This window comes from Trichomycterus rosablanca, chromosome 4 (genome assembly GCF_030014385.1).
Source record: "Trichomycterus rosablanca isolate fTriRos1 chromosome 4, fTriRos1.hap1, whole genome shotgun sequence".
In the NCBI taxonomy this organism is placed as follows: domain Eukaryota; kingdom Metazoa; phylum Chordata; class Actinopteri; order Siluriformes; family Trichomycteridae; genus Trichomycterus; species Trichomycterus rosablanca.
Window position 1 is genome coordinate 208,966 of NC_085991.1, and position 13,314 is coordinate 222,279.

The window sequence follows — 13,314 nt, forward strand, 5'->3', positions numbered from 1 at the left end:
GGACCCTGGTCATTACAGCGGTACCTTGAAACTGGACGTCAGTCGGTTCTGGGAGGGGTGTTGAGTTTTAAAGATGTTGAGTTTCGAGGTATTTTTCCCATAAGGATGTTTGGAGAACCTGTTAATGCGTCCATGGTCCCGTGGAGCTGCAGATATTTTAGTCTCATGTAAAATAATGAGGTTGTTTTTGACACTTAAACACTAAAAATAACAAAAATATAATATAAACACACTGAAATACAATTACTAACAGTTACACATCAATAATAATACAATAAAAGCTGCACTTTAGTTTTACTTCTTTATTGTTTCCTGATGCTTGATGTTGGAATACCGTATTCCCTTCAGCACAAAACTTAGCATGACTTATTGTAGTAAAACAGCGAGTGAGGAATGTGATTAGTGGAGGAACTTATGAGCAGTAATAATGAAGAGAAGTTTAGTGCTCCTGTCTCCTTCTTTTACTACATTAAACCACGTTAAGCTTTATTTTCAACCAGAAGCGTTTTAGACTCTGGGAGAAGCTGATTCTGATTCTCACCATTTCTCAGAAGCTGGAGCTGTAACACAAGTTTAAAAGTGAAACAGGGAGGAGAATCCAGATAAACACAGATACATGTGGAGCTGTAACACTGGATCTGACGCTTATTCCACACTGATGCAGATTCAGATCAGACTCACACGCTGATGAGGGTTTACAAATTAAGGGAACAGATTTGAAAGATTTGGAGTTTAGGGGACGTGGAGTTACAAGGTGCGGCTGTATTTATATTTTCAGTGGTTAAATGAATCAGAAATGATTCCTCACTGATGAATCTGGTGTCTCTTGAGCAGCTCATTAACATCAGTAATGAAAATAAAGGACGTGTAATAATAATAATAATAATAATAATAAATCAGGAAGGATTTTAATCTCTGCTGAATGTTTTCCTCCCGTTATTTACATGCCGTGTGGGTTCACACTCACTCGCTCCGTCTGTCCTCAGAATTCCACTTTACAGGCGGGGAAGGTCTCTTCCTGCATGGCTACTGTACTGTTACTGCCCAGAACTGTGATGCCCAGTTGGCGCTGCCTCTCCTGGGTCTGCTGGTACCACTCGTGAATCAGCTCACATTCAAACGTGGGAATTAACGTCACCTACAGAGAGGAAACACCAGATACACACCAACACTCAGATCGGCATGAACCAGGGAGAAACGCATCAGGGTTAATGTACTGGAGTAGTAATGAGGGGCAGCTGTAGCCTAGTGGTTAAAGTACTGGACTAATAAGCCAAAGGTCGCTAGTTCAAGCCCCACCACTGCCAGGCTGACACTGTAGGGCCCTTGAGCAAGGCCCTTAACCCTCAATTGCTTAAACAGTGTACTGTCACAGTACTGTAAGTCACTTTGGATAAAAGCGTCCACTAAATGCTGGTTCAAGCTCCACCATCACCAAATTGCCACTGTTGGGCACTTGAGCAAGGCCCTGAACCCTCAGCTGCTTAAATAAGAGCTTCTGCTAAATGCTGTAAATGTGAATTAGGGGTTTCTGAACTCACATAAAGGAAATGATATGCTTCCGACTGTGCAGCATTAGTTTAGGGAAGGTCCTGTCCTGCTCCAGCATCAAGCTTTATAAAGACGTGAAGAAAAGCTTCCTGCACAGAGCCCAGGTGAACTGGAACATCAACTGAACGGGCACAAATTCCCACACACAGACACACTGTATATCAAAGTCTTGTGAGAAGCTTCTCAGGAGAGCAGCTGTTGTTCTAGCTGAAAGGTCACACAGAGGGGGGCACTCTGTATTAATACTGTTTATTTTTGGAACTGGGCGTCCGACACACTCACGGTCAGGCGTCCGAATACTTTTAGGCCAAACAGGAGCAAACAGGAGCAAACAGGGGCGAACAGGAGCACACAGGAGCACACAGGGGAAAACAGGAGCACACAGGGGAAAACAGGAGCACACAGGAGCAAACAGGAGCACACAGGAGCAAACAGGAGCACACAGGAGCACACAGGAGCACACAGGAGCACACAGGGGAAAACAGGAGCACACAGGGGAAAACAGGAGCACACAGGGGCGAACAGGAGCACACAGGAGCAAATGTCACAGTGAGAGGGGGCGTTGGCTTGCCAACCTAAACAACAACTTCTCTAACATGTGCTCCTGGAGAGAGGGGCGTGGCACATAAACACACTCCAGACAGAGGCTTGATTCGTGACATTAACTGGTCACGCGAGACTGGAAGAGTTGTCGCAGTCTTCGGTTCTTCATGTGACGAACTTGTTTTAATCCAACACAAAATATTTTTACTATTTATTATGTTTTTCAGACACTCTAATATTATCAGTAACAGTAAAAACAGAGTAAATATGAAACGATGCACCTTTAAACTAAACACGATCAGGTTTCCTGCTGATGAATGACCATCATGTTAGAATATTAATAAACCATAATGACTGAACTCACCGGTACGTCCTCAGACCAGACAGACTTCCCGTCCAGTAAAGCGTCCAGTACCGACCTCATCATGGCTTCTTTAGGAGCGTCCTGCCCACTGATGATGTAACAGGACGATCGAAGGTGGCAGAAGAAATCGACGTCGATGGTGGAGGCCGCTGGTCCAGACGGGAGATACGCCAAGTCCAGATATACTGAGGCGCCGCCCTTCTTACCTGTCAGGTATAAAACCAACCAATGATCACACGTCTTCAATAATTCAGCTGAGGCTCAGGGACTAGGATCAGTGCAGTCCAGGACTAAACTGGTTATTATTCTGGGATGTGAGACTGTTGGTGCTGTAAATAAATCTCGTCCTACCTGCTGCGGTTCTCTTTGGTCCAGACTGGGTGGCGCGTGATCCCGGAGCATCTACACCAGAGTTTGATCTCTGACCACCGGACGCTCCACTCAGACTTCCTGGTCTGGTTTTGCTTGGTTGCCCCTTTTTGTCCCTTGCAGCAGCAGTTTTGTGGTTTTTGGCTGGATCAGGCATGCAGGCCCCCGGCTGAGCTGGAACTGGGGGCAGGTCCTTCAGAGGAACCGGGAGAGGATCCTGCAGGGGTGAACTAATCACCCTGTGATTGGGGTAACCATCGTTCTGGTTGTGGTTGTGGTGGTTGTGAGAGGAGAGATGGGTGCCGGACTCCTCGTCCGAGTCGAGCGCTCCGTCTGCGGTGATTGAAGGACATTCTTCTAACCCTGGATGTGGATCTGAGTCTGACGCGGTGGGGAAGTAGTCACTAGCGGAGGTGAGAGGAGTTTCCTGGGCTTGGTGCATTGACTTGCTGGTTGAAAACCCTTGATGCAGGGGCTTCACCACTTCCTGTGAGCGGTCGCTGTCGTCCGAGAGGTCGTGAGGACTGTTGGCCTCGATTCCTGGTGAGACCGGATCATCTGCAGGTTTGAAATGCTTAAACTCACAAGGAGACACCAGACACAGGTCCACGTCATGAGGGGCATCAAAGATCAGACTCTGTGGTGCAGGAGGACGCCCATCCGAGCCGTCGTTCATCAGACGTTTAGTGTGAGGCTTCTTCAAGGACAACGACATCCCGACTTTAAAGTCCGAGTCTGTGTAGTGCCCGTTGGAGTGCGAGGTCTCGTCTTCGTTTGTAGACTCACTGACCGTAGGAAGGACCTGCTCGAAGGACATGGATAAAGATTCGTCGACCTCTGTGGACTGTGGGGAGCTGACCTCAGCGGGCATGGAGTGGGTGGTGGCTGATGGAGACACGTCAGGAATGAAGTCTTTAAAGGAGCTGAGGGACAGGAAGCTGGAATGTTTCTCTCTGGAGGAGGTGGAGTTGCTCTCCTGAGTACTTCTCAGGCACCCGGTCTCCGACATCTTAGAAGACCCGACCTGCTGGCTGTCCGATCCCAGACACATCTTAACCACCAGGCTGCTGCGATCTTTGGAGGCCCAGGTTTCCTCGGGTGAAAGGTGGTACGGCGTGTGTCCAGCGCTGTTCGGACCAGATCTGGAAGAGCTCAGCTCTAAGGTCTTCTCTTCAGGACTAATACAGACGTCCACCTGTCCACGCTGGTTGTGTTCATCCTGATTGTCCTTTAAAGCTCCATCGAACTCTGTGGGTGTGAGGGCCAGTTTCACACTTTGCTCACTTTTTGGAGTGACCTTGGTTTGATGTGAAGACCTCTCTGGATCCTCTTGACTTGCTGAGTCCTTTCCAGAAGCGGTGATGAAGTTTGTACTACCAGGCAGTTCTTGTGTTTGTTCCGTCGTCCTTTCTAGAAGCTCGGAGGAACCATCTTCAGGAGAAACGATGGTGGGCTGGTTTGGATCCCCACTATCTCCTGAAAGCTTTTGGTTCTGCTGCTCTTTGTCTGATTTGTTGCTTTCTGCTGCTTTGTTTGCTTTTGGTTCAGTTTTTTTGGACTTGTTTGGTTTGGCTGGAGGGGACATGGATACTGCAGGCATCTTCCTGGAGTCTCTCGCAGACCTTTCAGTGGTTTTTGGTTCTGTTCTCACCGTGTTTGCAGGAGGATCTTTTTTACCTGGGATTTTTCTCTGTCCACCTTCTTGCTTCTTTGAGACTGACGTGTTAATTCTTTCATCCTTTTTACTTCCTCTGAAGGACTCCTTCCGGGGAATCGTTTTGGGGACTTTTGGCTTGACGCTTTTTTCCACAGACTTGAGTCGTTCTCCACTGGTTGAATTACTTCCACTTGTGACTTTGAGGTTCTCCTTGGGCTCAGGATTCCCAGACACTGATTTATCTTTGGGAGAGGTACTACTAGTCCTGGAATCCTTGGTACCAGAACCAGATTTGATGCTTTCTTGGCTCTCTGCTCGTTTTTGGGTCTTTTCTGCTTTTGAGTCTAGATCTTTAGAACACACGACAGGTCGCTTCAGGAACTCTAGATGTTTGAGCTTCTCTAGACCTTCTAGTATTTTGGCTTGTGGTGTGGATCCAGGGAACAGGACTCGGATGATCTTTTCCTGTGGGCTGGCAGGATGCCACACCAGCAGAGTGCAGATAGAGACCAGAGAACTTAAAGGAACATCAGAACCTTTGGGATTGGAGTTGTTGTCTGGCCAGCTGTGCATGAAGGACTCCAATTCTTTGCTGCCTTTAACCGGGTTCAGGACGTACAGCTCCAGGCAGCCCACGCCCATCTTCTGAAACAAGATCACAGGCTCTATAGATCCGGCCGAGTTACGACTTAGCAGTTCTGGTGATATCTTGAGCTTCTCTAATTGTCGTAACGTAAGACCTGCTAGATCACAGCCGCGCTCAACGTTTGGATCAGTCGGAAGTTTTTTCAGCCTGTTGGGAGCGTTAAAAAAAACCACGCCCAGTTCTGGAGAGATGAGATTCTTCACCCACTTCTCTTTCTTATCCAGGTCAGTACAATTGTTCTCTTCAGCCTCAGCCACCTTTCTTGCGAACAGGCTGTTCGCTCCTGGAAGATTATCCGTCCCAACGTGAGTGAGAAGCACCGAGTCCACACGGTCCAGGTGCCTCACCAGCTTCCAGAAACAGGAAGAGGACTCTGATCCACCATTGACCAGAACATTAAATCCATTAACTGCAAAGAAGGCACAGTCGCCACGCCCACCCGGGAAGACGTAGCAGCAGGGCCGGCAGAGTTTCAGAAAGCCCACCTGACTCGGAGGCTCCAGCAGATCGAACGGTGACAGAGGCTCGATGTTCTCACACAGGAAATCTGAGAATTTCTGAAGGCCGTCCATTTTGGGCAGCACCATCAGAGGGTTCACCTTAATGTCCAGAGCGTCCTGTAAGCCATGCACTCCAAGTACGGCGTTCTTCCATCTTCCAGGCTTCGGACAACTTAGCGTCAGAGTGATTTTACCTGAAGAACCTGCTGAGTTCAGTATCGGTGCAATCTGTGGGAGAACGGGAGGATTATAAATCATCAGTCATTTATTATAACCAGCAGGGGGGCTTGATTACAGCATCATATCCACCTGCCATGCCATTATGGGCCAGTCATGAAGGCACAGATGACCGACAGTGATGGTTCCTTTAATCAGCATATCAAGGGCAGTCTCTGCACCTCATTAAGTGTTAACTCGCCTCCTTCGTGGGTTGTTTCACTCTGTGGTGGATTGAGTAGCTGGTTCTTATGCTTCCTCTCTATTCTGTCCTCTCTCAGCTTTAAACTATTGATCTTGGTTTTGATTTATTTAGTTATAATTAATAATTATTTTCTGCCCGGGTTACGAGTCCTGCAGTTGTGTTCACTTCATTATATTATTAACGATCGCGTGTATTAATGAAGCGTGTACCTCCTGATCTGTGAGTATCTGGGTGAAGTGATGAGGACTGAAGTATCCAGAGCGTAGGACTAAATCCCCGCTGTCCTCCAAACTCCGTCCACTCAGCAGCAGCAACTTCTGTCCAGACAGATCTGTGATCAGAGCTCGTACCTGCAACACAGCACACATGCTAATCATTTATTAGCTGTTATGTTCCTTCAGTATTACTGACAATGAATCTGAATATAAAAAAGGTAAAAATGATCATTAATATTTTGGAGAAACATGAATCACGACTGAAAACAGGTGGAGGATCAAACCTGGGAGACGAGATGCTCCTCTGATGGATTCACCACCACCGTACAGCTGAATCCACTGGTACTGAACTGCAGGATCTGCTGAGCTGTACACACACACCATCAGATCAACATCTAATAGATCACTCACCCTCACACTCATCATCAGATCATCATCAGATCAACATCTAATGTCCACCGGTGCTACAGAATAGGTGCTACCATACACACATGGTTCTAATGTTCTAATGTTCAGAACTGATCTGAACCCCCCTGTAACCCTCCTGAACTCTCTCATGTTTTTATTCTGCAGCACTTTCACATTCCTGGTCAGTGTTGAACAATGGCTCTGGTTGGTGCTTCCTTCCTGAAACTCCTCACTGAGAACCACAATCACTCTACACACACACACACACACACACACACACACACACACACACACACCAAACCAAACACAGACCGACACACACACACTGAGAACCACAATCACTCTACACACACACACACACACACACACACCAAACCAAACACAGACCGACACACACACACTGAGAACCACAATCACTCTACACACACACACACACACACACCCACCAAACCAAACACAGACCGACACACACACACTGAGAACCACAATCACTCTACACACACACACACACACACACACACACACCAAACCAAAACCCACATACACCCATAAACCCAACCAAACACACACACTGAGAACCACAATCACTCTACACACACACACACACACACACCAAACCAAACACAGACCGACACACACACACTGAGAACCACAATCACTCTACACACACACACACACACACACACACCCACCAAACCAAACACAGACCGACACACACACACTGAGAACCACAATCACTCTACACACACACACACACACACCAAACCAAACACAGACCGACACACACACACTGAGAACCACAATCACTCTACACACACACACACACACACACCCACACCCACACACACACCCAAACCAAACACAGACCGACACACACACACTGAGAACCACAATCACTCTGTATACACATACACACACACCCACACCCACACCAAACCAAAACCCACATACACCCATAAACCCAACCAAACACACACACTGACAACCACAATCACTCTGTATACACACACACACCCAACCAAACACACACTTAATCACACACAATCACACAATCACACACACACACACACACACACACTGAAATTGTTGAATAAACCACATCACTGCCTTCATGTGGTGGCAACATTTCCTCATCACATCACACAAATAAATAATAACAATATCAACAATAACAATAAAAATATATAACAATAATACTGACAATAATTATACAATACTACTACTATAGTAATAATACTATAATAATAATAATAATAATAATAATAATAATAATAATAATAAATACCTGTGATTTCGGTGCTGTGTTGAGCTGAATGGTTCCTAATAAATAACGGCAGCAGTTCATCCAGGTTACACACGGTCAGATTCACGTCCCACGATCTGATACCTAAACATCACACACACACACACACACACACACACACACACCATCACATCCAAACATGTTCCATCAAAACCAATAACAGGGCAACACAGCGTCCAACAGTTTTTATCTGTTACTGAATCATTACGACACACCCCAAAATATACAGACAGCAATAGCATGCTGTTCTAATGCAGTTTCATTACTGTTATTATTATTATTATTATTATTATTATTATTAGATTGTATTGATTAGAATCTGATCATTATTGATATAAAGTCCTGCAGGATTAAATGGTGTGTGATCCCTCCAGCCTCGCCCCACAGAACCCACACAGCAGAGCTGGTACAGAAAGAGGAAACCAGTACAGAACCAGTTTCCCTTTATTACTGAATCTACTTCCAGTACAAATCATCACATTTACACATCAGGCCTTTCAACTCTGGACCTATAAATATATATAAAAAATTATTTATAACAATAAACACATATATAGTACTATTAGTACTATAGTACACATGTTAATATAATACAAATGTATTCAAACAGCACTAATGAATAATAATAATAATAATAATACAATTGTTATAATAATGATGATGATTGTGATAATAATAATAATAGCAACAATAATACTGATATTAATAATAATACGTTTCTGATCAGTACTGCAGGATTAATGCAGCTCGGTGCTGTAAATCATATAAGAGCATCAATCAGTTCAGATCTGAGAATCTACATGCACAATAATAATAAATAAATAAAAATAGATTCATAATAATAATAATAATATTAATAAATCTCTGTTTCTGTCTCTCTCATCATAATCGCATCCTCCTGTATAAATCAGTAAATAAATAAACCAGTACATCAGTGAGATGTGCTGCTGTGAGGAGCGTTCCTGAACACTGAGGAACACTGAGGAACACTGAGGATGAGGAACACTGAGGAACACTGAGGAACACTGAGGAACACTGAGGAACACTGAGGATGAGGAACACTGAGGAACGCCTGATTCTCCTCCTGGTGCTCAGTAGAACACAGATCTGACCTGAACATCCTGTAATAATGAAGAATTAATTAATGCAGTAATTATTTACCTCTGTGTAGAGCCGCAGCTGTGAGTTCCCGGATGTTCGGACCATCAGCCGCTCCGGTTAGAATAAAGATCAGAGCGGAGTGTGTGTTAGTACCGAACCTACTGCCCTGATCCGCCATGATACACACACACACACACACACACACACACACTCAGCCTTACCTAAAACAATTACATCACTGATCACATCTCACCAGCAGGCGGCGCCATTACAACACTTCATCATGACGTTCATTTATTCATTCACTAGTTTTCAGTTTGATTCAACCTAACCAGGGTCGCGGTGGGTCCTGGAAACTGTGGGAGCACAGTAGGAATATACCCAATCTAACACAGGGCATCACCCACTCACTCACACCTCGAATTAATTTAGAGCAAGCAATCCACCTTTTGCATGTTCAGGAAGAAAACTCCTCACAGGCTGCAGTGCCACCCTGTCACCCACATCATGACCCTCATATTAATAACAATAACAACTGGGCAGCTCTGCAGCATGGCAGGTTTGTGTGTTTGCCACATGCAGAAGGTGGATTGGTTGTCTCTGATCACAGTTTTTAGGAGTTTTGTGTGATGTTTCTATGTAAAATTCTTCCTAACATCCCTATTCTAAGTTCATGTAAGATCTCCTGATGGTGAATAAAGAACGATTCACAACGTATTCACATCTCATCATCTAACAATATCATAAAATAACTGAAATATTAATGAGTTTTAATCAAAACAATAAATAAAAACAAAGTCGCAGCTGCAGGTTTAAAATGACTGATGATTCTTTTATTAGTAAAATTCATGAACACAAACAATAACAAACACGCCTTTATTTCAGCATCGTTATCTTTATTGTGAGGGAACCTGTAGCAGGTGGGTGTGGTTCAGTGGGTGTGGTTTAGTGGGTGTGGTTCAGGGTGACAGGGTGCTGATGTGGTGCTCCTGTACCTTGTTTAATCAACTTTAAAGGTACAAAATGATCTACAGACGCAGAATCATGTTCTCCTCCATAAGCACCAAATCATATGATGCTAAACACAGCAAGTCAATCTGTCTTTCTTCCAATTTAGTCATATCCAATTCCCCAGCTGTATCTTCTCTACTGCTGCAGACTCCATACCTAACACACGCCCCCTCCGACACGTATAGTATAGTTCTTTTCACCTGCACGATGCAGCTTCACACAGGGAGTCAGGCACTGCTCTCCGTTATTCACCGTCTCTGTGCGGCGCCTCCACCAGCTCCAGCGTGAGTTTAACAAGTTTTAATAAATTCATCTATAAATACTCATCATCAGTGACACGCGGGGTCAGTAAACACAGAGGTGAGCCGCATCAGCCGTGAGTCTCCTAAACCAGTCCCTCCCAGTACAGATTCCCAGTAAGCCACACCCCTCCTCCCATACGCCCCAGTGCAGATGTGAACATGTTGATGTTTGATGGGTCTCGTCGTTAATCAAAGGCACTTCATGATGAATAGATCACAGCTGGTTCCGCTCGGACAGCCGCACAGTTTACCGACTCGAGCTCCTTTACGCGCTGCACACTGCTCCCCTGCATCACACTGCACCAAACAGGAAGTGGAGACAAACAAAGAGGAAGTGATGAAACACCACCTTAAATCATTCCAGTAAAACTTTATGGACACTTTATAAATCAGATGTTTAAACTTTTTGTTTTGGTGAATCTAAACCAGCGTGTTGTTGTTAGCTAACGCTGCATCAGTGTGTCACATGTTTCTGCTCTCAGCCAATCAGAATGTAGTATCAGTGTTTACGTGTACGTGGTTGATCTTACCGACGGGAGCTGACCGAACTTCTTGGTGGTGTTCGGTGAATCTTTATTCTTTAATTTTTCTAGAACAGCCTGCAGCGCCTCAATCTGCAACACAATCACATTATAAATCATTTATAATCTGCACCATGTGACCAAAAGTATCCGGACACCCTCCTGATTATTACATTCAACACCAGTGTTTCTTCTACACCCAGTTTTACCAGGTAAATAAAATCAACAATTCCAACAAATTCTGGGTCTGATAATCTTCACTGAGTCTCCAACTAAATCTAACCCAGAATCTTCTGCACTGAGGAGGAAAGAAACACCAAAACCCAAAGATGTTCCTTCTATTAGCAGATCTAAAAATAGAAACATTTACACTAGAATTCTTTATGCAGCATCACATTAAGATTCTGAGATGTGAATAAATATATAAAATATAATCAGGTTCATAATGAGAGATTGTAACGTTTCAGGATCATTTCCAGAGACGCTCTGATATCAGAACAAATGTTCTGACCCGGCCGGCTGCTGTGTGAGCACAAGGTGGTTAAATACAGTAACAAGGTGCTTTTACTTCATTATTTCTAACTTTAGTTTGATCAGTGGTTCCCATCACATCACATCACATCACATCAGTCCTCTGGATCTCTGGGAGTCCTGGGGCCACCAGTCCTCCTGATCCTGTACCTGAAGGAGCACCAGTGGCCCCCAGATTCCCAGAGATCCAGAGGACTGAGGACTCAGGTAATCTTACAATGAACGGGTTCTAACAGGATTAACGACGATCACTCACCAGATGTTTCTCCTGCTGAGACTTGATTGCGGTCTGTATGGAGCGAGGACTGATGGGATCCTCACAGCTGGACAGAAGAACATAGAGAGAGAAGCTGGTGGTGATCAGGACCATCCGGATCATCGTCATGCTGAACGTTCACCTGATCTCAGACTGCAGCACCATCACACATACAGTGTATCACAAAAGTGAGTACACCCCTCACATTTCTGCAGATATTTAAGTATATCTTTTCATGGGACAACACTGACAAAATGACACTTTGACACAATGAAAAGTAGTCTGTGTGCAGCTTATATAACAGTGTCAATTTATTCTTCCCTCAAAATAACTCAATATACAGCCATTAATGTCTAAACCACCGGCAACAAAAGTGAGTACACCCCTTAGTGAAAGTTCCTTAAGTGTCAATATTTTGTGTGGCCACCATTATTTCCCAGAACTGCCTTAACTCTCCTGGGCATGGAGTTTACCAGAGCTTCACAGGTTGCCACTGGAATGCTTTTCCACTCCTCCATGACGACATCACGGAGCTGGCGGATATTCGAGACTTTGCGCTCCTCCACCTTCCGCTTGAGGATGCCCCAAAGATGTTCTATTGGGTTTAGGTCTGGAGACATGCTTGGCCAGTCCATCACCTTTACCCTCAGCCTCTTCAATAAAGCAGTGGTCGTCTTAGAGGTGTGTTTGGGGTCATTATCATGCTGGAACACTGCCCTGCGACCCAGTTTCCGGAGGGAGGGGATCATGCTCTGCTTCAGTATTTCACAGTACATATTGGAGTTCATGTGTCCCTCAATGAAATGTAACTCCCCAACACCTGCTGCACTCATGCAGCCCCAGACCATGGCATTCCCACCACCATGCTTGACTGTAGGCATGACACACTTATCTTTGTACTCCTCATCTGATTGCCGCCACACATGCTTGAGACCATCTGAACCAAACAAATTAATCTTGGTCTCATCAGACCATAGGACATGGTTCCAGTAATCCATGTCCTTTGTTGACATGTCTTCAGCAAACTGTTTGCGGGCTTTCTTGTGTAGAGACTTCAGAAGAGGCTTCCTTCTGGGGTGAAAGCCATGCAGACCAATTTGATGTAGTGTGCGGCGTATGGTCTGAGCACTGACAGGCTGACCCCCCACCTTTTCAATCTCTGCAGCAATGCTGACAGCACTCCTGCGCCTATCTTTCAAAGACAGCAGTTGGATGTGACGCTGAGCACGTGCACTCAGCTTCTTTGGACGACCAACGCGAGGTCTGTTTTGAGTGGACCCTGCTCTTTTAAAACGCTGGATGATCTTGGCCACTGTGCTGCAGCTCAGTTTCAGGGTGTTGGCAATCTTCTTGTAGCCTTGGCCATCTTCATGTAGCGCAACAATTCGTCTTTTAAGATCCTCAGAGAGTTCTTTGCCATGAGGTGCCATGTTGGAACTTTCAGTGACCAGTATGAGAGAGTGTGAGAGCTGTACTACTAAATTGAACACACCTGCTCCCTATGCACACCTGAGACCTAGTAACACTAACAAATCACATGACATTTTGGAGGGAAAATGACAAGCAGTGCTCAATTTGGACATTTAGGGGTGTAGTCTCTTAGGGGTGTACTCAC

At 45.1% G+C, this 13,314-nt stretch overlaps 2 protein-coding genes across 2 annotated transcripts; both read right to left on the reverse strand.

Annotated features, from left to right (window-relative positions):
- Positions 1-593: 593 nt before the first annotated feature.
- map1sb (microtubule-associated protein 1Sb) lies at positions 594-9,256 on the reverse strand. Its single transcript, XM_062992819.1, has 7 exons — positions 9,139-9,256; positions 7,960-8,061; positions 6,551-6,633; positions 6,261-6,401; positions 2,810-5,858; positions 2,459-2,664; positions 594-1,138 (listed from the first exon to the last, which is right to left on the reverse strand). Exons 1-7 carry the CDS (start codon positions 9,254-9,256, stop codon positions 983-985), a joined length of 3,855 nt encoding a protein of 1,284 aa, XP_062848889.1. The 3' UTR covers positions 594-982.
- Positions 9,257-9,953: 697 nt separating this feature from the next.
- On the reverse strand, positions 9,954-11,828 carry LOC134311257 (cocaine- and amphetamine-regulated transcript protein-like). The gene is made up of 3 exons (XM_062992857.1): positions 11,700-11,828; positions 10,922-11,005; positions 9,954-10,688 (listed from the first exon to the last, which is right to left on the reverse strand). The coding sequence occupies exons 1-3, from the start codon at positions 11,826-11,828 to the stop codon at positions 10,581-10,583; spliced, it is 321 nt and encodes a 106-aa protein (XP_062848927.1). The 3' UTR covers positions 9,954-10,580.
- Positions 11,829-13,314: the final 1,486 nt, after the last annotated feature.